The following is a 26,377-nucleotide window of genomic DNA, read 5'->3' as shown; positions in this document are numbered from 1 at the left end:
CACCAGACTGTTTTCGGTAATAGCTACATCAGCAATTACTTTTGTATGCTTTTATTTTGCATCAATATACAAGGGTTCCAGTTTTAACACATAACAACTTAATTGTTTTCCAACTTTTTTGGTAATAGCCATCTTAATGAGGGGGTGAAGTTGGATTGGTATATTGTTCATGACTACTTAAGTCTGTTGATGTATATTTTTAACAAATTTAACCTTTTTCAATCGATCTTCATTTAAAATGATGATGATGATGGTGGTGGTGGTGGTGGTGGTAGTGATGGTGATACCACTTCCAGATTGTGTTTTTTCTCTCCTCAAAATAATATTTTGTTATAAACTAACTGTAATAATTTTAATTGTACTAACCAGTAGGAACAGAGCATCATATCTAATTAAAGTGAGCAATCCTTAAGGGTTTTATTTTCTTTTTACTGTTTAACTTCCTGTATACCTATAGAAAGAAAATAAAATTGAGTTATAAATGATAAATTGATATCTTTAATTATTTAAGTCAAAATTCACTAAATTTTAATAAAAGTACATTGGCTTGTCCTCGCTGTTACCTGGGGATTCAGAAGTAAAACCTAACTACAAGAATGTGACTTAAGGCCGGCGCCGTGGCTCAACAGGCTAATCCTCCGCCTTGCGGCGCCGGCACACCGGGTTCTAGTCCCGGTCGGGGCACCGATCCTGTCCCGGTTGCCCCTCTTCCAGGCCAGCTCTCTGCTGTGGCCAGGGAGTGCAGTGGAGGATGGCCCAAGTGCTTGGGCCCTGCACCCCATGGGAGACCAGGAGAAGCACCTGGCTCCTGCCATCGGATCAGCGCGGTGCGCCGGCCGCAGCGCGCCTACCGCGGCGGCCATTAGAGGGTGAACCAACGGCAAAGGAAGACCTTTCTCTCTGTCTCTCTCTCTCTCTCACTGTCCACTCTGCCTGTCAAAAAAAAAAAAAAAAGAATGTGACTTAACACAGTGCATCTCAAAATTTTAATGAAGATGGGTTATGTGTTAATGTTGATAAAATGGAGAGTCTAAAGCGGAGGTCTCATGTGGCCTGTTTTTCTGCATGTCTAACAAACTCCCAGGAATGGCAATGGTGCTAGCCAGGGGAACACACATTGAGTAACAAGAATTTAAAATAACAGAATAAAACTTAATTGATAAAAATATTTTACAGCGGCCGGCGCCACAGCTCACTTGGCTAATCCTCTGCCTGTGACGCTGGTACCCCAGGTTCTAGTCCCGGTTAGGGTGCCAGTTCTGTCCCAGTTGCTCCTCTTCCAGTCCAGCTCTCTGCTGTGGCCCAGGAAGGCAGTGGAGGATGGCCCAAGTGCTTGGGCCCTGCACCCACATGGGAGACCAGGAGGAAGCACCTGGCTCCTGGCTTCGGATCAGCGCAGCGGCAGCCAGAGCGGCCATTTGGGGAGTGAACCAATGATAGGAAGACCTTTCTCTCTGTCTCTCTGTCTCTCACTGTCTAACTCGGCCGGTCAAAACAAATTTTTTTACAGCTCTTAATGTATACAAAACCAAGTTACAAATATCAGGTGATCTATTTGGAAATTTTGAAAATATAAATTAATGCATTGATTGAAAACAACCTAGTATGATGTTGTCAAGATTTGGAATCATATTTTCAGTTCCTCTATTGAAATGCTTCATTTCTCATTAGTCATTGTGCCTTAGTTTTTTCAATTTTAAAGTTGGAAGTTACTTCCCACCTATTTTTTTTCACTGTGGTGTGAATGAAGAATATCTTTAAATTGCCTTTTCTATGTTTTCTTCTTTAGGGAGTGCCTTGGTGAAGCACATGAGCCTTGTGACTGCCAGACATGGAAAAATTGGCTACAAAAAATCACTGAAATGAAACCAGAAGAACGTAAGAGGAATTTTGGGAAGCTCTGTTTCATGTTTCCTAATAGCATTCAAAAGACAGTGTCGTATTTCTTATCCTCTTCATCTGAGTGGCCACGTTTATTAACACTAGTGCACCCATGTCTAACACCCTGCTGGAGTTCATGGGGATCACAGTGGCTTTGCAAGGAGGAGTCCTAGACTCTGTTTCTGCAGACTTACTTTCCAGCCTAGGAGAAAAGGGCCAGTGGGGGTCACGTTTAACTGTCCCCCCAAGCCTTCCTCTTTCATCCCAGGGTGAGCCGAACAGCCCCTTGGTACTTCATGGGAAGCAGTAGATGATGTGTAGAGAGAGGATGCTTCTCATGTGCCTGAGCGCTTCCCGTGAAGGCTAAGACAAGGTCATTTCTTGCCGTTCTGTAGACTTAAAGATCATATCTATATGTCACTAAGAATTCTATAAACTCATCACCTGTGTTCATCCTCACAGAAAGGCTGAAGTTGTTAGTAATCTTATTTTATAGAGGAAGCTAATGCTTAGGTTAGGTTGAGTGACAGAGAGCTTGTGCCTGTGAACGGAGTGGGTTTCAATTTCTGAGGGGACTCCTTCTGATCATTCCCGATAGCAGTTCCCATATTTAACAAATAAATATACCTGCCATAAGTTCCCATTGCCTAAAATGTACTATGACAACTATTTTCTTACAAATTAATATAAATGAAAATTAAGTTAGTTCAGGTCTTTTTGATTTTCCTTGTGAACTTCTCTTTTTTTCGGCTACTCCGCTTCTGATCCAGCTTCCTGCTAATGTGCCTGGGAAGGCAGCAGAAGATGGCCCATGTACTTGGGCCCCTGCCACCCATGTGGCAGACCAGGATCGTGTTCCTGATCCAGACCTGGCTATTGTGCAATTCGGAGAGTGAACCAGCAGTTGGAGGATATCTCTGTCTCTGTTCACTCTGCCTTTCAAATAAATAATAATAAATAAATAAATAAATCTTACCCCCCAAAAATTCACTCAGCGAGTCTACACTTAGCAACAAAGCATATGATAAAGAAGATGCCAACCTTGAGGGAATGCAGAGGCTAATGGAAAGCAGTGAGATAATTGCAGTATCATCTGACAACTGAGGTGGCTGACAGTGCAGAAACAAAAACAACTGACCCAGGTTTTGGGGAAAACAGATGCCACGGAATCTTCCAGAAGGCAGGGGGCCATGTGTTGAGTGTTAGTTTATCTGTGAAGGCAGAGATGTGGTCGGTATTCCTGTTAGCAACAGAGAGGCACAGGGAAAGACTGGCTGGCAGCTGTGAGACCTTACAGACTTGTGGTATAAAGGGATTTGCCATTGCCTGAGGGCTCTTGCTCTGTATTTTAGATTCATGAGGTTCATTTTGTCCTCTGAGACTCTTGTGTCAACTAGAATGGCAGATTATTAAATGATAATGAGAGAAGAGAAAGCTCATATACCTTATCAGGAGAAGAGAGAGGTGGGTGTTCTCAGTATATTCTGTCATGAGGCCTGACTAAACATGTATGGCATGTTCATGCATCCACCAGCAACAAGTGTTCCATGAGTACTTGCTGTGTGCCAGGGCACCTTTGCAAATCAGAAGTGCCTGTGTAGATTGTGCTTGTTCTCTGATTCATTGTGTCTTTCCGCTGAATGCCAGGTGGTGTTTGCCAGTGTTCCTAGTACCCACCCATTTTCCCTGCTCTCGTGTGTGCGTGCGTGTGTGTGTGTTCCAGATACGTGAACACAATTACTCACTAGTACCTTTAGCTATCGCACGCACACATGTGTGTGTGTGTGTGTTGCAAATATGTGAACACACAAAACTATTGGATTTTTTGCTCTCTTTTCCTACTTCAAGCAGCTAAAAAAAAAATCTGTATTTTTATTAGGAGTGACTTACACTGCCCTTCCACATATATTTCTGTGTATATTTCTTTAGAATTTAAGGTGAAGATCCAGGGGAGAAGTTAGCTAAAGATGAGACCATAATATGTACGTTGCCACATTGGGGTATTCCTGCCAAATTGTTTGACTTTATTATTTTAGCAGAATAAGCCATGGATTACATTATTTAAATGGAGAAGTGGCAGAATCAGATTTTTATCAAGATAACTGATGAAAGGCACATTGAAGGAGAGAGAAAATGGAGGCACAGGGGCTAGCACCATGGTGCAGCCTGAAGTGCCAGCATCCCATATGGGCACCAGTTTGAGACCTGGCTGTTCTACTTCCGATCCAGCTCTTTGCTTTGGCCTGGGAAAGCAGTAGAAGATGGCCCAAGTCCTTGGGCCTCTGCACCCACATGGGAGACCTGGAAGAAGCTCCTGGCTCCTGGCTTTGGATCAGTGCACCTCCGGCCGTTACGGCCAATTAGGGAGTGAACCAGTGGATGGAAGACCTCTCTCTGTCTCTACCTCTCTCTGTAACTCTGTCTTTCAAATAAATAAAATAAATCTTAAAAAAAGAATATTGAGACCCTAGGTAAGAACTGTTTTCTGAGGCAGTATCAGAACGTCAGTTGGGAGGATAGGAGGCTTTCAACAGTACAGGGACAGTGCAGATAGAAAGCAGATGGGGTGTGTACAGAGGTTAGGAAGATGATATTATTAAGTTGTCAATCTTGTATACTTCCTAGTTCCTTAAAAGATTTAATGCAACAAAGAAGTAATTAGTCCAGCATCTTAGTTAATTCTTGAGTAGAAGATGGCCAAAAGGGTTTTATTTGAGAACAAAGCAAATATTTTGAAATTGGTGGGCTGGTGCAGTGGCACGGTGGGTTAATGCCTGGGCAGAAGTGCCGGCATCCCATATGGGCGCCGGTTCTAGTCCTGGCTGCTCCTTTTCCAATCCAGCTCTCTGCTATGGCCTGGGAAAGCAGTAGAAGATGGCCCAAGTCCTTGGGCTCCTGCACCGTGTGGGAGACCTGGAAGAAGCTCCTGGCTCCTGGCTTCAGATCGGCGCAGCTCCATGCGCTGCAGCTATCTGGGGAGTGAACCAGCGAATGGAAGACCTCTCTCTCTCTCTCTGCCTCTCCTCTCTCTGAGTAACTCTGACTTTCAAATAAATAAATAAATCTTTAGGAAAAAAAAAGAAATTGGTACTAACTTACAGTTATCATTTACCATCTTAAACTTGGACCCACCATTCCATAACCACAGACAAGTTTCCCCTAGTGAAGGAAGGGAGGAATGACCTCAGTGGTTAGAACACGTCACTGGTGGGACTGTGAAAGAAAGTCCTTGCACGTGACAGTGATCCTGATGATAAGAAGAAAGAAATAGAAGTGTTAGGGGGAATGGTGTACATGGAGAATACATGGTTTCCTCTGTTGGCCAGAGATGAGGGAGACTAAAAGAAAACCTGAAGATCGCCCTTGAAGAGCACGATGGGATTTCTGAGTTAGAACAATGGAGGATTGTAGGGTAGATAAGAGACTGAGGGTACCTAAGTGTTCCGCCGGATAAAGAGCGAAAGCCGCGAATGCAGACAGGCCCAGCTGCTAGGAAGACCTGGCGTTTTCTCTGTTCTGATGGCGTCGTCTGAGTTACAGGACGGTGACCAGTAGAGTGCCGTTCATGACCGCTTAAGTTGATGTCGTATGATGAAATGCTGTTTATAGTTTACACTTCACTTTGGAGCATAGGCATTTTTCCTTATATTTCATTCCAGGAAATCACAGAAGCATTTTTAACCTAACTGTAGATTTATGAGTTTCCTCCCCCTCGTAGTATTCCAAAGTCTTTGAATCTTGAGACTCAAAAAAAAAAAAAAAAGTTATGAAGTGTAGTTAATGAGAAAAAGTATTGGGGCCAGCACTGTGGCATGGCCGGCAAAGTTGCCGCCTGCAGTGCTGGCGTCCTATGTGGGTGCTGGTTTGGGTCCTGGCTGCTCCACTTCTGATCCGGCTCCCTGCTATTACCTTGGAAAGCAATAGAGGATGGCCCAAGTCCTTGGGTTCCTGCACCCACATGGGAGTCCTGGGGGAGGCTCCTGGCTCCTGGCTTCAGATCGGCGCAGCTCCGGCCATTGCAGCCATTTGAGGAGTGGCCATTGCAGGTATTTGGGGAGTGCCTCTGTCGCTCTGTGGCCCTGCCTTTCAAATAAATAAGGAAAAATCTTAAAAAAAAAAAAAAGTATTAAGAAAGTATGCTGAAATCAATTCAAAGAATCAATTACATATAAAGGTTCAGTATTTTCTAAGCACTGAAATTGCCTCTGTTGTGTGTCTAATCAGTGCAAGAAGCAGGAATGATTTTATTTTCTGTGAAGTGATTATTTTATAAAATATTCAAACTAGTTTTTCCATACTATATACTCAGTAAATGTTTTTTCAATGAAATTCAGATTCTCTGTTTCAAAATTTAGTCTTTAAAAAGCAGCGGTTTTCATGTGCATCAGTATTGATTTAACTAATAGATCTTGGATTGTTATACTCTGGTAATTTATTAAATGAGGCTAATATTTATTTCAAAGAGACCTATTTTTTAATACATTTTATTTATTTATTTATTTATTTATTTGAAAAGTAGAATTATAGACAGTGAGAGGGAGAGACAGAGAGAAAAGTCTTCCATCCACTGGTTCACTCCCCAAATGGCCACAATGGCTGGAACTGAGCCAATCTGAAGCCAGGACCCAGGAGCTTCTCCCAGGTCTCCCACGTGGGTGCAGAGGCCCAAGCACTTGGGCCATCTTCTACTGCTTTCCCAGGCCATAGCAGAGAGCTGGATTGGAAGAGGAGCAGCCAGGACTAGAACCGACACCCACGTGGGATGCCAGTGCCACAGACAGAGGATTAACCTACTGTGCCACAGCGCCAGCCCCAACACAGTAGATTCCTAAGAAGACCAAGATAAAATAGACATGTGACTGAGTGGACAGTTTGAAAGTCAGTAGGGATAAAGAAAGCCCACCAGGTAGGTTGAAGGGAGATAGATAGTAAGGTACTGAAAGTGTTGAGAACAGTGTGTATAGGTATGTGGGAAAAGCATGTGCAGAGAAGTGGAAATGGAGGCATTTTTTTCCAGCACAAGTTTTTAGCATAGTCCTAGTTGGTTATTTCCTGAACATGACTTATTCCATGCAGTTAGCAGCTAGCATTCTCTCCTAGGGCGGGAGAAAAACACTGTTATGTTGTAGGTCACACAGCTGCTTTGTTTTTTGGCTTTGTGCTTTATTGATTATGACAATGAACAATAAGAGTCATAAGAATATGTTAGGGCCTCTGAGCTAAAAATAATGTTGGTGCTGCAGAAAAGAAAGTAACTGTTGCTCCCTTTGGTTTTTGCTTCTCCATTTTACTTGGACACAAGGTCATGGAGGAATCTCCTTCATACCAGATTTCATGAATAGGGCTTTGGAGTAGGGCTCCTTATCTTGTAGTTATGCTTTAACAATGAAGCTGTTTAATGACTGCCATAGAGTCCAGTTGGAAAATAAATATTGATTAAAATGGAGAGATGCCCTGCAAAGAAGAGGCGGGGTTGTTTCTCCCACTGAAGTTGTACTCTAAGCCGTTTGTGTTTGTCTTTGTGCTTAATACCCAAAGTGGTTGGAGTCAGTGAAGCCTATGAGGATGCTGCCAATTGTCTCTGGCTGTTAACCAACTCCAAGCCCTGTGCTAACTGTAAGTCTCCCATACAGAAGAACGAAGGCTGCAATCACATGCAGTGTGCCAAGGTAAGAGGTTAAAGAGGGTTTTTTGCAGGCTTTGTAGTCGGAATCTCAGTTTAGTTGGATTGTCAATCCAGAGCAGAAATAGTAAAAGCGTAAACATCTTGTTGGGTTTCAGATAGTGTTTAGGAGATTGCATTCTACATTTCTTGCTGAATAACTTAACGATTGATATATATTACTAAATTGTACACTCACAGTGAATGTTAAAAGTCAAGGTAAGGATTCTGTTTGGGGCCAGAGATCTGAAATGCCTGAATCCTTCCCTGCTGGTTGTTTCCCCCTGTGAGAGTCCTGAGAGAGTTGTATGAGGGTACTCCCAAGAATTCATGGAAAGTGGAATTAAAAGATGTTTATTTTGGTGCAAAACATTTTTTGAAATCTATGCAAATCATAAAGTACTGCCGTATATAGATCTCTTGTAAAAAGAGTTGTAATCACACAGGTTAGACTCAAGGAAGACCCAAACCAGGCCCCAGGCAATCTCTTTTAAGTCCAAGTTGATGCATATATATATGGGTGTCTGTATAAGTATGTACAACAGTGGCCTGACTTTAAGCCTTCTAATAAAACCATCAATTAAATAAATAACCGGCCGGCGCCGCGGCTCACTAGGCTAATCCTCCGCCTTGCGGCGCCGGCACACTGGGTTCTAGTCCCGGTCGGGGCACCGATCCTGTCCCGGTTGCCCCTCTTCCAGGCCAGCTCTCTGCTGTGGCCAGGGAGTGCAGTGGAGGATGGCCCAAGTGCTTGGGCCCTGCACCCCATGGGAGACCAGGAGAAGCACCTGGCTCCTGCCATCGGATCAGCGCGGTGCGCCGGCCGCAGCGTGCTACCGCGGCGGCCATTGGAGGGTGAACCAACGGCAAAGGAAGACCTTTCTCTCTGTCTCTCTCTCTCACTGTCCACTCTGCCTGTCAAAAATAAAAATAAATAAATAAATAAATAACCACTATATTGAAAATGAAAGTGCCAGAAAAGATCCATTTAGCTAAAAATAATTAATATAAATAATATATGATATAACATAACCAAAGTATACCCTCTTGACTTAGAAATTATCATATGTTTAAAACAAATATTCTGGATAAGGTTTTATCATAAATGCCAACATTTATGAACATTCTTGTTTTGAAACTATGACATACTCATTTTTTCCTTTCATTAAAAATATCATCTGTGTTTTAAAAAGGCAACTTAAAATTATGCCAAAGATAGTGTTATATTTTCTATTTAGGAAGTCAAAGGAATGCAGATAGTTAAGAAGATTTTCATAAAATGGATCAATACCCTTTAAATGTTTCTCGCTTTTGAACCCTGAAGTTTAATGATCATTATTATTATGACTTGGAAAAGAACACCAGTTACCAGATGGCTTTCACAAGTCTGTATTACTATAAAGATAACAAAAGCCAATTAGTGAAACAGTGGCAGTCTCTTAGAGGCAGGAGGGAAGACCTCCAGTGCAGTGTTTCTGAACAGAAGACTCTAAAGTGTCATCACTTCAGCATAGGGTTGGTCCCAAATTGTTTCCTCTGTGTGTTCTTTCCAACGTCACTATTTTTTTTTTTTTTTTTAAATCTGGTATAGACTACCTAGGTGTTTAGAAAACTGTAGCTAAACCCTAAGTCAGCAAATATAGACTGAGGCAGAATCCTACACTACCCTTCATTTGTAGCCCCTAACAGTAGTATTTGATACATATATCTATACTATATGAATGAATGTTTTCATGAATTAATCAGATTGATGATATAAAATAATGTAGTTTAAATACATTCTGCTTAATCTTCTGTTACATTTACTCACATGCTATGTAACTGTGATAGTCACGTTTTATATACCATCTGAAGTGTTTGCATGGAACAGGCATTTTTACCCTGACATAGGAGACTTATGTAGAAGCTAATAACCTTCCCATAGCATGTTGTGTACTTGTACAGTAGTTTTTAAATGGGCAAGTGGAACATTGTGTCATGTGTCACTGAGTTCATGCTCCAACACAGTGACAAAATCATAATACATCTTTGTTAATGCCTCAGTGTGTTAGATGTTTTGAAAGAATAAGCTTATTTATTTTAAAAAAACTGTTCATTTATTTCCCTTTATATGGTTTTCAGTGGGCTAATGAAATGTTGCATCCTTAAATATTTTAAATCATTTATAACCATTTTCTTTAGCTGATTTTATGTAAAACTATATGTTAAAGATGAAAAATAAAAATTGCTGAAGTTTATATTTTTATTCTCATCATAGAATGTAATATCTGGCTGCTTTATAGAAAGTTAATCCAGTAATTTTGAGAAATTAGTAGAGCTGCATTGAAGGGTCCTTGGATCAAATCAGGCACAAAATGTGCTTAGTCCAGGCAGAAGAGCTTTCACACTGCCAGAGCCCTGAAACACGTTCACAGTTTCTGGTACACGTGCTTGGTGTGATGAGCCAGCTGAGTAATTCAGCCATCTCCACAATGTATCAGAAAGGCAAAAAACTAGGAAAGATACAGAAGATTTACATGCTGTAATTAATTATATACCATAATTGATTTTTGTAAATATTCAAACTCTGTACCATTCCAATGTAGACTCTGCCATCTTTTGAAATACCCATGAGGCACTGACAAAAAAATGGGTCATTGATCATCAGGGAGAACTTCAGTAACATTCAGAAAATAAAAACAAAGAATACGAACAACAGTCTCTGGTCATAGGGAATAAAATAGGAATTAATAAAGTTACAAAAGGACTTTTTATTTGGGAATTTTAAATCTCAGAAACAACTCTTGTAGAAAAGAAAATCAAAATGGAAATTAAAGAATTTCTAGAAAACAAAGATAGTGAAAGTACTACTTTGTTTCAGAAGCTGAGTGCTATAGCTAAAACAGTGCTCAGAAATGTGCATAGCTTTATTTGCTCAAAACTAATACAAAATGGAATGAATTATGAATATGACCAAAAATTTATAGAAGCGAGAATATTGAAAAAAACTAGAGGAAGATTTCTTTAAAAACAGAAATTAGCGAGTTAAAAACTGAAAAACTTGCAACTAATAAGTAAATCCAAAAGTGATTTCTCTGAAGAAAATATAGATCACTAAGCTAATATAATCAAGAAAAAACTGGAGTTGGGGCAGTTAAAATGTGCGATATAAGAAGAGAGGGGACCAGTGATGTGACATATCAGGTAAAGCCCCCGTCTACAGTGCCAGCATCCCATATGGCACCAGTTCAAATCCTGGCTGCTCCTCTTCCGATCCAGCTCTCTGTTATGGCCTGGGAAAGCAGTAGAAGGTGGCCCAAGTGCTTGGGCTCCTGAACCCATGTGGGAGACCAGGAATAAGCTCCTGGCTCCTAGCTTTGGATCAGCCCAGCTCTGGCGGTTGCAGCCATTTGAGGAGTGAACCAGCATATGGAAGATTCTCTCTCTCTCTCTCTCCCCACCTCTCTCCCCCTCCCCCCCCCCCCGCCTCTCTCTAACTCTGCCTTTCAAACAAATAAATAAATAAATCTTAAAAAAAAAAAAAGAAGAAGGTAAGTGAGAGTTTCATACTGCAGCTAGTTAAGCTACCACTTGGGACTTGGGACACTTACATCCCATATTGGAGTGTTGGTTTGAGTCCTGGCTATACTGTGCCTGTGAGACAGCATATGATAGCTCAAATATTTGAGTTCCTACTGCCTCCCGTATAGGATAGTGTTTCTAGCTCCTGGCTTCAGGTTGACCCAGCCCTAGCTGTTGCTGCCAGTTGAGGAGTGAACCAGTATATGGAAGATTGATGTGTCTGTCTGTCTCTCTCTCTCTCTCTCTCTCTACCTTCCAAACAAATAAGTCATTTCCTTATAAAAAGGGAGATTAGGGGAGCAAAGCAAAGTAAAATAATGAGGAATAACTTTGTCAAACTCTTGCAGATAAATTTGAACTTGGGTTTGAAATGGATTGATTTTCTTAAGAAAATGTAAATTCATTAAAGCTGACTGCGGAAGAGATGTAATATCCAAATAAACTCATTTCATAGATAAAAGAAAAATAGTTCTTGAAAGCTGTCCCTAGCCACACCCTCTTTTCAGTGATGGGCCTTGACAGTTTCACAATAGAATTTGTTAAACCTGTAATGAATAGATAATCCCAATTCTATGTAAATGATTCCTGGGAGATTTTTTTTTTAAACATTTAAATCATTTTTATAAAGTGATCAGAACCCTTTTTTCTTCTTTTTCAAGATTCATTCATTCATCTCTTTGAAAGGCAGTTATAGAGAAAGGGAGAGAGAGCTCTTCCATCTGCTGGTTCACTCCCCAAAAGGCTGAAACCGTCCAGGCTGGGGCCAGGTGGAAACTAGGAGCCAGGAGCTTCACCTGGGTTTCCCACGGGGGTGACAGCAGCCCAGGCATTTGGGCCATCATCTGCTGCTTTGCCAAGCTCATTAGCAGTGAGCTGGATTGGAAGCAGAGCGGCCAGGACTTGAACTAGCGCCCATACAGGATGCTGGTATCACAGGTGGTAGTTGATACTTCTTGACAAAATTATAAAAATAAAACAGTAAACTAATCTTACTTATAAATAACAATGCAGAAATCCTAAATAAGGTATTAGAAAGAAAAAATTGGCCGGTGCCGTGGCTCAACAGGCTAATCCTCCGCCTTGCGGCACCGGCACACCGGGTTCTAGTCCCTGTCGGGGCACCGATCCTGTCCCGGTTGCCCCTCTTCCAGGCCAGCTCTCTGCTGTGGCCCAGGAGTGCAGTGGAGGATGGCCCAAGTGCTTGGGCCCTGCACCCCATGGGAGACCAGGAGAGGCACCTGGCTCCTGGCTTCGGATCAGCGCGGTACGCTGGCCGCAGTGGCCATTGGAGGGTGAACCAACGGCAAAGGAAGACCTTTCTCTCTCTCTCTTTCTCTCTCACTGTCCACTCTGCCTGTCAAAAAAAAAAAAAAAAAAAATTTACAGATATTAGCAGACATAACTCCACCAGAACATATGAAAAGGGCAGTTGACCAATTTCCTCCAGGAACACAAGAATGATTCAGTATTGGGAAAGCTGTTGCACTATCTCATCTTATTGGTACATCCAAGGAGAAAACACCATGTATTTTCTGCAGATGCTGAAAAGGCATTTGACCAAAAATTCCCAGCCAATTTTTAGAAAACTTTCAAAGAAAAAGGTATAGGTTGGAGGGTTGGTGTTTTGGTGCAGTGGGTCAAGCTGCCATTTGGGACTCCCACATCCCATATTCAAGTGCCCGGGATTGAGTCCCTCCTCTGCTTCTGATCCAGTTTCCTGCTAATAGGCACTATGGGAGGCAGCAGATGACGGCTCAAGTATTTGGGTTCCTGCCACCCATGTGGGAAACCCAAATGGAGTTCCTGGTCCAGCCCTGAATGTTGTGGGACTTTGGGTGTATACCAGTGGATGAGAGCTCTTTCTGTCTCTTAAATACATTTTAAAAGTAAAAAATGTAAACTTTAAACAACTCATAGTTTTTCCATAATAGCATTCTGCATGTACTTTTTAAAGTTCCTTCAGATAAATGCATTTTAAAATTTTTGTATCAAAATAAGCTGCTTTTACTTAATATTTATAAAGCAATAATTTTAAATTACCCCCACACCTTTCCAAAATGCAAGAAACATGAGAAGATTAGTTCCTGGTCGCATAGGCAGTATTGCTGAATTTTTACAAACTGAGGGGGAAGCAGGAAATAATTTTCATACTAACATAGGGAGATGTTTGTGTATATGTTTTCTCTTGAAGTGCAAGTATGACTTTTGCTGGATTTGCCTAGAAGAATGGAAAAAACATAGCTCTTCCACTGGAGGGTATTACAGATGTACTCGCTACGAAGTCATCCAGCACGTGGAAGAGCAGTCCAAGGAAATGACTGTGGAGGTAAAGAGACCTTATGGAGCCAGGACCCCTGTGAGCCCCTCAGAGCCAGCAGAAGTACTTTGTATTCCTTCTTTCCCTGTCTTCATTTTAATGAGGCATTAAATTGGATACTTATACAGTAGCATTTAATTTAAACAAAAAAACTCTATAAGCTTTTCTCTTTGTTTTGGTAAAGATATGAAAAGTCTTAGAGTATCTCAACCTGCCTCTGTAAAGACTTAGAAGCAATTTTAACACAATATCAACAATATTCTATTACATTGTAACATACTCTAGGTATCTTAGTCTTCTCAGATGCCCTAACAAAATACCATAGACCGGCTGGCTTACACAACAAACATTTATTTCTCAGAGCTCTGAAGGCTGGGAAGTCCAATATCAAGGTTGTAACCGACTGGGTTCTTGGTGAAAGACCTTTTGCCTTTTGGGCTTTGGGATTGTGGATCCAGTGGTTTGTCACAGAGACTACAGATGTGAGACTTTGTTTGGGGCACCCTTAAGATCCACAGGTTATTCATCCTTGTCAATAGAATAATCAACAAATCTGTATGCATTCCTAACTATTGCTAATAAGAACTTTAAATAATTCCCCCATCACAATTGTAGGAGCTGCTGGTTCTTATAAAAAGTCATTTGTGCACTTTTGTTTCCTAGGCTGAGAAAAAACACAAACGGTTTCAGGAGCTTGACAGATTTATGCACTATTACACGAGATTTAAAAACCATGAGCATAGTTATCAGGTATGTCCCAAATCATTTCAGATGAGCTACACTGCACTGTTGTAAATAGAGCACATGGTTTAAATCATTTATTTCTGTTTCTTTAGTTAGAACAACGCCTTCTTAAAACAGCCAAAGAAAAGATGGAGCAGTTGAGTAGAGCTCTCAAAGAAAGTAAGTTATAAGTGGTGTGTGTGATCATTAATATAAATTATCTTTCCAAGGCCGGCGCCGTGGGTCAATAGGCTAATCCTCCGCCTGTGGCGCCGGCACACTGGGTTCTAGTCCCGGTCGGGGCGCCGGATTCTGTCCCGGTTGCCCCTCTTCCAGGCCAGCTCTCTGCTGTGGCCCAGGAGTGCAGTGGAGGATGGCCCAAGTGCTTGGGCCCTGCACCCCATGGGAGACCAGGAGAAGCACCTGGCTCCTGGCTTCGGATCAGCGCGGTGCGCCAGCTGCAGCGGCCATTGGAAGGTGAACCAACAGCAAAGGAAGACCTTTCTCTCTCTGTCTGTCTCTCTGTCTACTCTGCCTGTCAAAAAAAATAAAGTATCTTTCCATGCCAAGTCATCCAAGGGTAGGAGGTTAGGCCATTAAAAGGATACATCGGCCGTATCCATTAGCTCCTCTGGTACTGTTCTCTGGAGCCCTGAGCACAGCTTAGCAGATGAGGCCCATGTGTCTGGATGTCCCACTCAGCAGCTAACCTGCTGCTCTTAATGCAGCCTAGATAAAAGCACATCATGATTTTCCTTCCTCTGTGCCACTGCCAGTTGGGTGGGGAACGTCCTGCCCACAGAAATTATTTGATCTCAGCCTGCCAAGGCAGCCACAGACAGGACTTGAAACTCAGTAAATCGACAACAGGATGATTTTTTTTATGTTTTTTAAGATTTTATTTATTTATTTATTTAGAGGTAGAGTTACAGACAAGGAGAGGGAGAGACAGACAGAAAGGTCTTCCTTCCATTGGTTCACTCCCCAAATAGCCACAGTGGCCACAGCCACACTGATCTGAAGCCAGGAGCCAGGAGCTTCTTCCCGTCTTCCGCACTGGGTGCAGGGGCCCAAGGACTTGGGCCATCCTCCACTGCTTTCCCAGGCCACAGCAGAGAGCTGGATTGGAAGAGGAGCAGCTGGGACTAGAACCAGCACCCATATGGGATGCCAGCACTACAGGTGGAGGATTAACCTACTGTGCCACAGTGCCAGCCCCAAGGATGATTTTTAAGTTGATAATTTTATATGGCCCACAAGTGATGTTACAGATGTTCAAATGGCCCTTGGCAGAAAGTAGGTTCCCTACTCCTGCGAGTTTACAATGTTGGAAAAAGTGGGGCCCTAGAGGGATGCATGACCTCGCGAAAGAAGCAGGATACACGTTGTCACAGAACTGAACACCCAGAGATCCTATGAACACTTAGCAAAGTGCCTGATGGAGTAGAAGCCAAGTACAGATTGGAAAGAATCATTTCACTGGTGAATGATGAACATTGAGGTAAAAGAGCAGATCCCTGAGAAGAGGCCGGCTTGTGGATCTTAACTAGAAGCTACTAAGAGAACATCTCTCAAATACGGAGTCAGTATGGGCCACGTCACTAGAACAGTTTCTCACATGGAGCGCAGGTTCTGGTATGTTTGTTTGTAAAAGGTCACATTTCTTTTTTTTTTTTTTTTTTTGACAGAGTGGATAGTGAGAGAGAGAGACAGAGAGAAAGGTCTTCCTTTTTGCCGTTGGTTCACCCTCCAATGGCCGCTGCGGACGGCACATCTCGCTGATCCGAAGCCAGGAGCCAGGTGCTTCTCCTGGTCTCCCATGGGGTGCAGGGCCCAAGGACTTGGGCCATCCTCCACTGTACTCCCGGGCCGTAGCAGAGAGCTGGCCTGGAAGAGGAGCAACCAGGATAGAATCCGGTGCCCCAACCGGGACTAGAACCCGGTGTGCCGGCGCCGCAAGGCGGAGGGTTAGCCTGTTAAACCACGGTACCGGATAAAAGGTCACATTTCTAAAATACACGTAGCTTACATATGAGATATATTGTAAGCCTAAAAATGTGATCAGATATACCTGTGTTTGCTCTGTTTTATAAAATGAGTATTAACACCCTCTTCATCAGGACAACTCCGTCATTAAGACATAACCATAAGTTAGCATGAAGAGAGGAGTGTCAGTACAGGCTTAGTTTCCTTGTTAGTTATTAGTTCTTAGACTTTATTAATGACGAAAGTATATCCCACCTGTATCGAACTCTTGAAGCATTTTCCACAGTGAAAAGCCCTCAAGGTTCCCTAGTTCTTCAGCTGGGATCTTTGTCTCATCACTGAAGTGGCCCTGATGGATAGAACATTCCTGATGTGTAGTTAGCGTTTGTAGATGGAAAGTGCTGCTCCTACTCAGTATTCTGGAGTTTCCAGACAGGATGGGAAACTATGGGAGGAACTAAAAGATGTAACAGTTGGGGGACCAGCGTTGTGGCATAACAGGTTAATCTGCCACCTGCAACACCAACATCCCATATGGGTGATGGTTCAAGTCCTGGCTGCCCCACTTCTGATCCAGCTCTCTGCTGATGTGCCTGGGAAATTAGTGGAAGATGGTCCAAGTGCTTGGGCCCCTGCACTCACGTGGGAGACCCAGATGAAACTCTTGGCTCCTGGCTTTGGCTTTGCCCAGCCCAGGCCATTGTGGCCATTTGGGGAGTGAACCAGCAGATGGAAGATTTTCTCTCTTTCTCTCGCTCTGTGTAACTCTGCCTAATAAATAAAATAGCTATTTTTTAAAACAGTACAGCAGTTGGAAGGGAAGCGTGGACTGCTCACACATAGCTCACTGAGGCTTAGGGGAGGAGTGCATGTTTGGTTTAGACTGGATCTTTCAGAGGCCTTGCTAGGGACTGTTTGTACTCAGAAGTGGTCAGTGTCAGGGAGGTCCCTGGATCGGTTTATGTACATACACTTAGCATTTCTCTTTACAGACATGCAGAATTTTTCTGATGTTTAGAAGTTTTTGTCAGTTTAGAGTTTCCTACTTAATTTCCGCTTACTCAAAGTGGAAGAAAAAGCTGGAATGTTAGAATGATATTTTTGGAAAGAACTGTTCAGATACTTCTGTCCTTTTTCTTCACTCTTCCTTTCTTTCTCCCCCTGAAGTTTACCTTCCAGCATTAGCTACCCAGTTGTCACCTGAAGGTTGTATCTTTTTCAGTATGATGTTGTGTTTTTTTGCAAAGGCATATTATAACTAGGCTTCTTTTAATGTCTAACAAGGAATTTAGCAGAGGTATTTGTTCTGTTTCTTAAGCACTAAATTTCCCTGAGGATAATCTAAAAAAATTTAGTGAAGCATGGAAACTGTGGAATGACCAGAAGCTCTGTTTGCCAGCAGGGCGAGAGCAGAATCCTGAACGATGATGTGCGTCCCTTCCCGGCTGCCTCCCGTGCCCCTGCACTGCCGGGCACGTGTCTCATTTAGAAACACTCACATGACGGCCGGCGCCGTGGCTTAACAGGCTAATCCTCCGCCTTGCGGCGCCGGCACACCAGGTTCTAGTCCCGGTTGGGACGCCGGATTCTATCCCGGTTGCCCCTCTTCCAGGCCAGCTCTCTGCTATGGCCCGGGAGTGCAGTGGAGGATGGCCCAAGTGCTTGGGCCCTGCACCTGCATGGGAGACCAGGAGAAGCACCTGGCTTCTGGCTTCGGATCAGCGCGATGTGCCGGCTGCAGCGGCCATTAGAGGGTGAACCAACGGCAAAGGAAGACCTTTCTCTCTGTCTCTCTCTCTCACTATCCACTCTGCCTGTCCAAAAAAAAAAAAAAAAAAAAGAAGGTATTCTCTGTTAGGTGTCAGCTTCCAGACAGTCTGGGAGCCTAATCTGCCTGTCACTGTATGAATAAAGTTTAAAAAAAAAAAAGAAACACTCACATGACACATGGGAGCGCTTCATAGTGCTTTTCAGCCCAGTTCAGAAAAGTATTATCATACAGCTACTTCAGACAGTTTGCTAAGGGTCCTTTTTTTCTTTCTTCAAAGAAAATGTATAGTAGTTTATTTAATTTTATAATAGCACATTTGCAGAGAGACTTTTCACTGTGTTCCCTAATTTCTTTATAGCTGAAGGAGGCTGTCCAGATACCACTTTCATTGAAGATGCAGTTCATGTGCTCTTAAAAACTCGACGCATTCTCAAGTGTTCTTATCCATACGGATTCTTCTTAGAACCTAAAAGCACAAAGAAAGAAATTTTTGAACTAATGCAAGTAAGGTGTCTTTTTTGATTATACTTAAATAGTAACAGTTATTATGAAAAGCAGATTTTTTTCTTTTTAAGTCCTTTAATTTTCATCTAATTTGATTTTGATTAATATAAAATTTTGTCTTTGTATTTAAAACTATCTAAATAAAGGAAAAGTTACCAGAAATAAACTGAAATCTGAAACATTGTGTATTGCTGATTATGTAATTAGAAGTTTTCTCTTTGAAGATGAAACCACATTATAGCAGATGAAAAAGTTGCTGATGGCCAGTTTGTTGTAAAAGTACAACTCAAAAAAAATCAGTGTTGAAAATACAAACACCTAAGCCAGCTGACATCACTATCATTAATTAACTTCATTGTACCGTCAACTTTTTTTTGAAGCCACGAGACTTCCTTATTACAGCTCTCATGTCATCCCTTTGAACTGCCTTCTAATTTATATCCAGTATTTCTTTCGAAGTTAACACCCATTTCCTGCAAAGTGCCCTGCAGACCTTACCACGAGTCTCAGTAGTCTTGCCTCAGATTCCGTCAGCCTGTGTGGATACTCTGCACTATGGCACGATGCACTTGCTCGTATGGTACCTTTAAACATATTCTTCACCCAAATTATAAATTCTTTGTAGGCAGCCAACGCACTCACTACTTCTATAGCAACCTATCATCAAATGAGTGCTGTTTTCTTGAATTTAAGAGGACTTCCCAGGGCTGGCACTGTGTGGCACAGTGGGTAAAGCTGCCGCCTGCAGCACTGCTATCCCAGTGGGCGCTGGTTTGAGTCCCAGCTGCTCCACTTCTGATCCAGTTCTCTTCTGTGGCCTGGGAAGGCAGTAGAAGATGGCCCAAGTCCATGGGCCCCTGCACCTGCATGGGAGACCCTGATTGAAGCTCCTGGCTGCTGACTGTGGCATGGCTCAGCCATGGCTGTTAAGGCCATTTGTGAAGTGAACCAGTGGATGGAAGCTCTCTCTCTCACAGCCTCTGCCTCTCCATCTCTCTAGCTCTGGCTTTCAAATAAATAAATAAATATTTTTTTAAAAAATGAGTTCCTTTATATGATCCTTCTGTCTCTTTCATAACCTGGAAAACATGTACGAAATTGAAAGCATGTTAAAAAGGATGTTATTTAAAAATTTAGAGTAATTTCTGACTTCAGAAGAGTTAAATTTAACTGAGTAACCAGAGAGACTCTGGATTTACTGCTGACTAGCCTGCTCAGCCTGTAATCCTTTTTTTTTTTTTTTTTTTTTTTATTTTCCTGTCTTGACACAGACAGACCTAGAAATGGTCACTGAAGACCTTGCCCAGAAAGTCAATAGGCCTTACCTTCGCACACCCCGCCACAAGATCATCAAGGCGGCATGCCTTGTCCAGCAGAAGAGACAAGAATTCCTGGCCTCTGTGGCCCGGGGCGTGGCTCCTGCAGATTCTCCAGAGGCTCCGAGGCGCAGGTAAGAAGGATTCACCCCGTGGCCATCATCCCAGCTCCAACCACACATGCCGGCTGGTTCTGGTTTTTATCCGCGTGAGGTTCATGTTCCTATATTTACACCCAAAATGTGGGTAGCTGAAAAAAAGGATACTAACCTATTTTTAATTATTTTTCCCGAGTACTATTTTTATTTTTCTTACTTATTTTTTGTTTGTCATCATGCCATTCCTCAGACTAAATTAGGGTAGGTTAATTTCACATTTTACATTAATTCATAACTCAAAGAGCATTCGAATATGTCATTTCAAACATGTAAAGTATGTAAGTGATAGAACAGCCACACTTACACTATGTAAGTGGAGAACTTAGTAACTTACCAGTGAGTTATGGTCATATTTGTATTTTCATGTTAAAAGGTTGTGAAGAAATGAGAACCTGATTGTAGTAAAGTTATTTAAATGATCTAGATTCATCCATTAAAGACCAGTTGAGTTTATTCAGATACTTGTACTTCGTCTGCCATTATAAATTGAAGTATAATTTCTTATTTGTAATAATTATCAGCATTTGAAATTCCTTTGGCCCTATTTTTACATAAATATTAATAAATATATATACTTATAAAAATAGAAGCAATCATGAAATACTTTGTTAGAACATGCTGATTTTTATTTTTCCATCATTTTACACAAATATAAAGTAACTTAAAATTTTAAAGACAATGTAATTTTAATTATATTTTCATGGTTGATTTATTTAGTTAAGTTCAAAGTAGAATTAAAGTTAATATTCAAAGGGTAAGGGTCTAATTGTGGATACTTTGTAGTACTGATAATAAATCAAATGGTGTGTCTAATTCCTTTGTAGCTTTGCTGGTGGAACCTGGGATTGGGAATATTTAGGATTTGCATCACCTGAGGTAATTGTTTTCTGGAGCTTTGTTTTTGTATTATTCCTTAGTACAGTCCTGCTTGCATTTGCATCCTAATCTATTCTAAATCCTATTGAGATTTATCAACAATGCTTGACATAGCCTGCATTCAGCTATTTATGGTTTTGGAATATCATCACATTGTTAACTAAACCCCATTATTATTTTTTTAAAGATTTATTTATTTATTTGAAAGTCAGAGTTACAGAGAGAAAGAAGGAGAGGTGGAGAGAGAGAGGAAGAGAGAGAGGTCTTCCATCTGCTGGTTCACTCCCCAATTGGCTGCAACGGCCAGAGCTGTGCCAATCCGAAGCAGGACCCAGGAGCTTCCTTTGGGTCTCCCACGTGGGTGCAGGGGCCCAAGGACTTGGACCATCTCCTGCTGCTTTCCCAGGCCATAGCAGATTGCTGGATTGGAAGTGGAGCAGCCGGGACTCAAATCGGTGCTCATATGGGATGCTGGCACTGCACGCGGCAACCTTACCTGCTACGCCACAGCGCCGGCTCCCCTATTATTATTTTTAATTATTGAACAATCAGAGAATTAAGGCAAATTTACAATACAGATTTCCTGAAAAAACAACTTATATGTTAATAGGGATATGAACTTTATTAGAAATATTTTTCTAGTTGAAATTATGTTTCAGTCTGAACCTGTTAAAAACCTGAATGAGCAATCTGTGATTTGAAGTTCATGCAACAACCTGAGGGAGTTGGTTTATAACCACTTAGTGCTAAGGTGGAAAACTTGACAATAACGTTTATGCAGAAAGAAATGCTTTGCTTAGCTTCTTTCCACTTCCCCTTCCACGCTCTTCTTTTTATTGTTGTCATTATTGGTATTTTAAAATTCAGAAGGTCTAAAATACTAACACTGCAAATAGCAGTTGTGACCAATAAAAATAGACGAGGTGGAAATGTTAACCCTGAAGTTTTCTGAGATTTAAATTGCCACTGTCACTGTTGAGTCTGATTGTAAAATGATTTCAGCAGTCCTCTGTGTTCTGTCTCCTCCCTTGCTGTTTATAGTACAATGTACCATGATTTTATGAAAACCCCTCAAGGTAATTCTTGGAAGGAACCAGGACAAATGATGAAAGCTTTCTCATTTTTAGCCCATTGGTTACTGCAGCTGGGAGACAGCTACATTATATCCAGAAATGACTGTGGTGTGTTTAAATCAATGCAATCTCTTCACCTGCTGAGGATGCTGACCTTGTGACCAAGAAAATAATGACTTGGGAAAATTTGTGTCTTCCGTTCTGATTTGAAAATGTTAATCCCACATGGATTATACAAAGTATTTAATATATGAGTGAAATTTTTATTATAAGATAAATTACCAGCCCTTTTCTTTGCTCAAATCCTGCACTTATTATTTCTGTGTTGTGATATGATTATGGCTTTGGGGGGTACTGTGGGAAATTTCTGCCCAAAAGGAGAAATAAACAGGCTTGAATTATCCAAAAAAAACTACTAAAGAGGTCAGAATCTCAAGGTAGAAACACAACAAAATGGAACCCGCATCAGAGCGTTCACAGTCACCTGTGATTCTGTCACCTTGCGGCTTCTGGCTCTGACATCAACCTTAGGAATCCTGAAATACTTGGCCTGCCCACTAAATGTCAAGTCTTTGAAACACTGAGCCTTTATGAAAACATTACTGCAAATTTACAGAATTACCACACATTGTGAGACTTTTAAAATCCTCTGTGTGTGACAATCAAGTAACTGTCAAAATTATGCTTTAAACGAATTAGCTCTCTGCCTTATTATAGGCTGTGCAGAAAAATAAATTTAACAAATCCCACCAGACTTCCAGGTTGAATTTATATTTTTTTTCAAGGACATTCATTCCCATCTTACTCTCTTTAAATTTAACTGAGTAAGTCAGTGGCAGGCATTAAGTGCTTGTTTTGTGTGACTTTAAAGGCAGTGGAGCCCGCTGGGGAGGGCATAATTTTGAAGTCGGAGGGGAGCTGAACTGAAGTGCTGGTCTGCAGCTTAAATAGATTTCAGCTGTGTTCTTCCTCAGCTTTAAAAGGTGGTAGGGAAACTCGCCCCATGAAAGTTCTGGAAGCATTAAAACAGTTCATCAAGTCACCGGCAATATTGGTGCTCAATAAATGGTGGCTGTTCTTTTAAACCAAACCAAACCAAACCAAACAAAAAACTCTGGGTAACTTTTTTCCCTATAAATCCCTGAACTTTTCAATCTTCTCAGTAGCTTTAACACTCTTAAACCATTTGGACCCTCCTGATTAAAGCCTTTTTCCTTTCTTTTTATTTAGATTTATTTATTTATTTATTTATTTATTTATTTATTTATTTTGAAACTCAGAGTTACATAGAGAGAGGGAGAATGGGAGAAAGAGAGGTCTTCATCTACTAGTTCACTCCCTAGATGGCCACAATGGCCAAGACTGGGTCAGGCCACAGCCAGGAGCCAGAGTCTTCTGGGTCTCCCATGTAGGTGGCAGAAGCCCAGACACTTGGGCCATCTTGCACTGCTTTTCCCAGGCCATTAGCAGGGAGCTGGATCAGAGATGGAGTTGCTGAGATTCAAACGGGCACCCATATAGGATGCTGGCACTGCAGGCAGCGACTTTACCCACTACACCACAGCACCTGCTGCCTAAAGCCTTTTCTTCTGCTAACTTTCAGATCTTAGGAATTCTTAATTTTTCAGGTAAATTTAACTTTATGAGAACAATTTTTTAGGCCTATTGCATTATTAAAAAATGGCATTTGAGAGTTTCCTATCAAGATAGTTAACAATTTTTGAAGTTTCTTTTGCAGTTGTTTTTGAGCTGTTTTTCTTAAATTGGAAATTGGGAAGAAATGCGGTCCTCAGCAGTGGTGGCCAGTGAGCCCTGGGAGATCATCCGCTTCCAGGGTGTGGGCCTCCAGGAACAGAGGCCCTGATGCAGCAGCTCAGCCAGGAATCTCCAAGAGCCTAAACAACCCCTGGGACGCCTACAGTGTCTCTCATTGGTTGGTTTCGAACCTGGGAGGATGCCTCCTGCCTCTTATTAAACGTCCAGCTACTTAACCAGATGAAGGAGTTTAAATAAACTTCACTAGAGTGGTTTGATGTGGAACTTTTATTTAGGATATAAAACTTGAGGCCAGCACTGTGGCGTAGTGGGTAAAGCCACCGCCTGCAGTGCTGGCATCCCATATGGGTGCTGGTTCGAGTCCCAGCTGCTGCACTTCTGATCCAGCTCTGCTGTGGTCTAGGAAAACAGTAGAAGATGGCCCAAGTCCTTGGGCCCCTGCACCTGTGTGGGAGACCCAGTAGAAGCTCCTGGCTCCTGGCTTTGGATTGGTGCAGCTCCGGCCATTGTGGCCATTTGGGGAGTGAACCAGTGGATGGAAGACCTTTCTCTTTGCCTCTCCTCTCTCTGTGTAACTCTGACTTTCAAATAAAATAAATAAATCTTTTAAAAAATAAAATAAAATAAAACTTGAATTCATATTGCTAGTACTTTCACCATATAAGTATATTGAATATTCTAGGACAACTGGGATCATCTTAAAGTTTAGACACTGAGCGATCCTATGGTGATCCTTAGCCTTTTTCTGCTGGTGTCTTGTCCCCTGGTCTCTGCTCTCTTTTCTTCTGTCACTCAGTTCTGTAGCAGTATGTTTATATCCAGGGAATAGCAGGTGCTCTTAGGGTTTAGCCTCTTGTAGTAACAAACCCACTGTAAGTGGTTGTCAGAAATGTGAAGTAGACTCCTGGACATCTCCCTAAATCTGATCTTCCCATACGCTGGACAGAAAACACTTCCCCTTCCTGAGTTGTAGACAAACGCTACGTACTGGCCAGTGTAGGAAAGGAGCTGAGTCACATCTTCCTTTTAAGCTGACTTAACATTTTTATCATCTAATTATTTGACTTGTGAATATGGTATGTGGTAGTCCCAAAGAATAGCAAATCCAGTCATCTGACAAGTACTGTGCAGTGTGTGTGTGTGTGCGTGCTCTTTTTTCCCCCTCTGCTGCATCTATCATAGTCATTTTTAAAAACCTGACCTCAAGGTAGCAACTGACTTATATCAGTGAAAGGAATGCGGAATTAGTAATAATATTAGATAAGAAGACCTTGACGTCATTAGATATGAAATACGACTCAGTTATAACTTAGCCTCCAGGCTTGCAATATTCCCTGTTTATCTAAGCAATTGTAATGACTACTTGAAAATTTTCTTGTTCCACTGTGTTTTCTGTTTCCTGAACTTTAATGTTGTAAGGCCAAGTGACTTTGTGCTATGTCTATAAATCACACGTTTTTCCTCCCTGGGGGCAAAGGTGTGGTTTTATTTGCAGTTAAAATCCCGCATGCCACCGTGTATTTCATAACCCTGCTTTGTGCAGGAATATGCCGAGTTCCAGTATCGGAGGCGGCACAGGCAGCGCCGTCGCGGGGACGTGCACAGTCTGCTCAGGAGCGCTCACGACCCCGACGAGCCAAGCGAAAGCACTTTAGGTAAGCCCTGGGCTGAGCACGCCTCAGCTTCTCCGTTCTCCTGAGCTTGTCTTTAACATTGGCTGGTGTCGATGACGTTGCTGTTGTAATTGAGATATTTGATAATACATAAATGCTTCTAAAGTTGTCACAGGATACAGAAAACCAGGCGGGGGGCGGTCACAGCATGGGTGTGGAGTCAGGCAGCCCCGCACTCACGACCCCGCGCGTGGCTGTGTAACTGTGGTTGGTCATTCTCAACCCTTTCACTTCCTCGGTGTGACGGGGCCACCTTCCAGGCTCGTGGTGAGCACAGAATTGGCGGCCACGGGTCAGACACGAGCACTTACTGCACGCCTGCTCGATACTGTAGCGTTGATACCACTACTGTTCCTGAGTACTCTAAAACAAAGAGAACTCGAATTAGGGAGAAACTGATTATTCAATGGGGCTAGAGAGAAGCTGTTGGGTCATTGAATTCCCAAATTGTTGAAACTTTGAACTTCCAGAAGTCTGGAGGTAAAAATACCTCGATGTGTTATAGCTTGAGGGAAAAGAGGAAGAGATGTGCTTTGCACTTGGAGAGCGTACGCCGAGGATTTGAAGCGACAGCATTAGATGCACATCAGGGACTATGATGAGGCAGAAGGAGGTGAGAAATCCCAGGAAGACTGTGTCGAGCTGTGGACAGCAGCTCTGAAAGAGAAATTATCAACGTAAACAACAAGATGCAAGGAAGCAGGGACAGGTCTTCCTGTCTGTAATTGTCTGTGATGTCCATTGCTTTGGAACAGATATTTCGGAAGGTGGCAGCGGCCGCAGGCCTGGCACGTCCGTGGTAAGTTCTGCCTCCATGAGTGTTCTGCACAGCTCCTCCTTGCAAGACTACACCCCTGCCAGTCGCTCGGAAAACCAGGACTCTCTTCAGGTAGCCTTTCTGGGCAGCTGCTTCTCTTTGCTCTTTCTGTTCAGCATGGTTTCCTGTTTTCACTTTCATTGCTTTCCTTCTCTTACTTCCCTTCTAAAATCTTGGTTTCAAAGATGTCTATGGGAAGATTGCGGTATTTCAGATTTATCATAAGGTGTTTTGTTCTCCTTTGGCATGAGCAAGGAGAAGGTTCGAGGACGATTTGAGTAGG

The 26,377-nt window shown here is 42.2% G+C and overlaps 1 protein-coding gene across 5 annotated transcripts in view; it reads left to right on the top strand.

Moving 5' to 3' along the window:
* ANKIB1 (ankyrin repeat and IBR domain containing 1) overlaps positions 1-26,377 on the top strand; it is a 155,372-nt gene that overhangs the window by 123,094 nt on the left and 5,901 nt on the right. For all 5 annotated transcript variants that reach the window (XM_062178059.1, XM_062178057.1, XM_062178056.1 and 2 more), the window contains 10 exons: positions 1,790-1,878; positions 7,420-7,550; positions 13,296-13,430; positions 14,085-14,171; positions 14,258-14,324; positions 18,260-18,405; positions 19,677-19,855; positions 20,704-20,755; positions 25,148-25,259; positions 26,033-26,166. In XM_062178059.1, coding sequence (XP_062034043.1) covers positions 1,790-1,878; positions 7,420-7,550; positions 13,296-13,430; positions 14,085-14,171; positions 14,258-14,324; positions 18,260-18,405; positions 19,677-19,855; positions 20,704-20,755; positions 25,148-25,259; positions 26,033-26,166 — 1,132 coding nt within the window. The remainder of the gene's footprint in view (positions 1-1,789; positions 1,879-7,419; positions 7,551-13,295; positions 13,431-14,084; positions 14,172-14,257; positions 14,325-18,259; positions 18,406-19,676; positions 19,856-20,703; positions 20,756-25,147; positions 25,260-26,032; positions 26,167-26,377) is intronic.

This window comes from Lepus europaeus, chromosome 20 (genome assembly GCF_033115175.1).
Source record: "Lepus europaeus isolate LE1 chromosome 20, mLepTim1.pri, whole genome shotgun sequence".
Taxonomy (NCBI): domain Eukaryota; kingdom Metazoa; phylum Chordata; class Mammalia; order Lagomorpha; family Leporidae; genus Lepus; species Lepus europaeus.
This window is presented reverse-complemented; position numbering and strand designations above follow the sequence as displayed.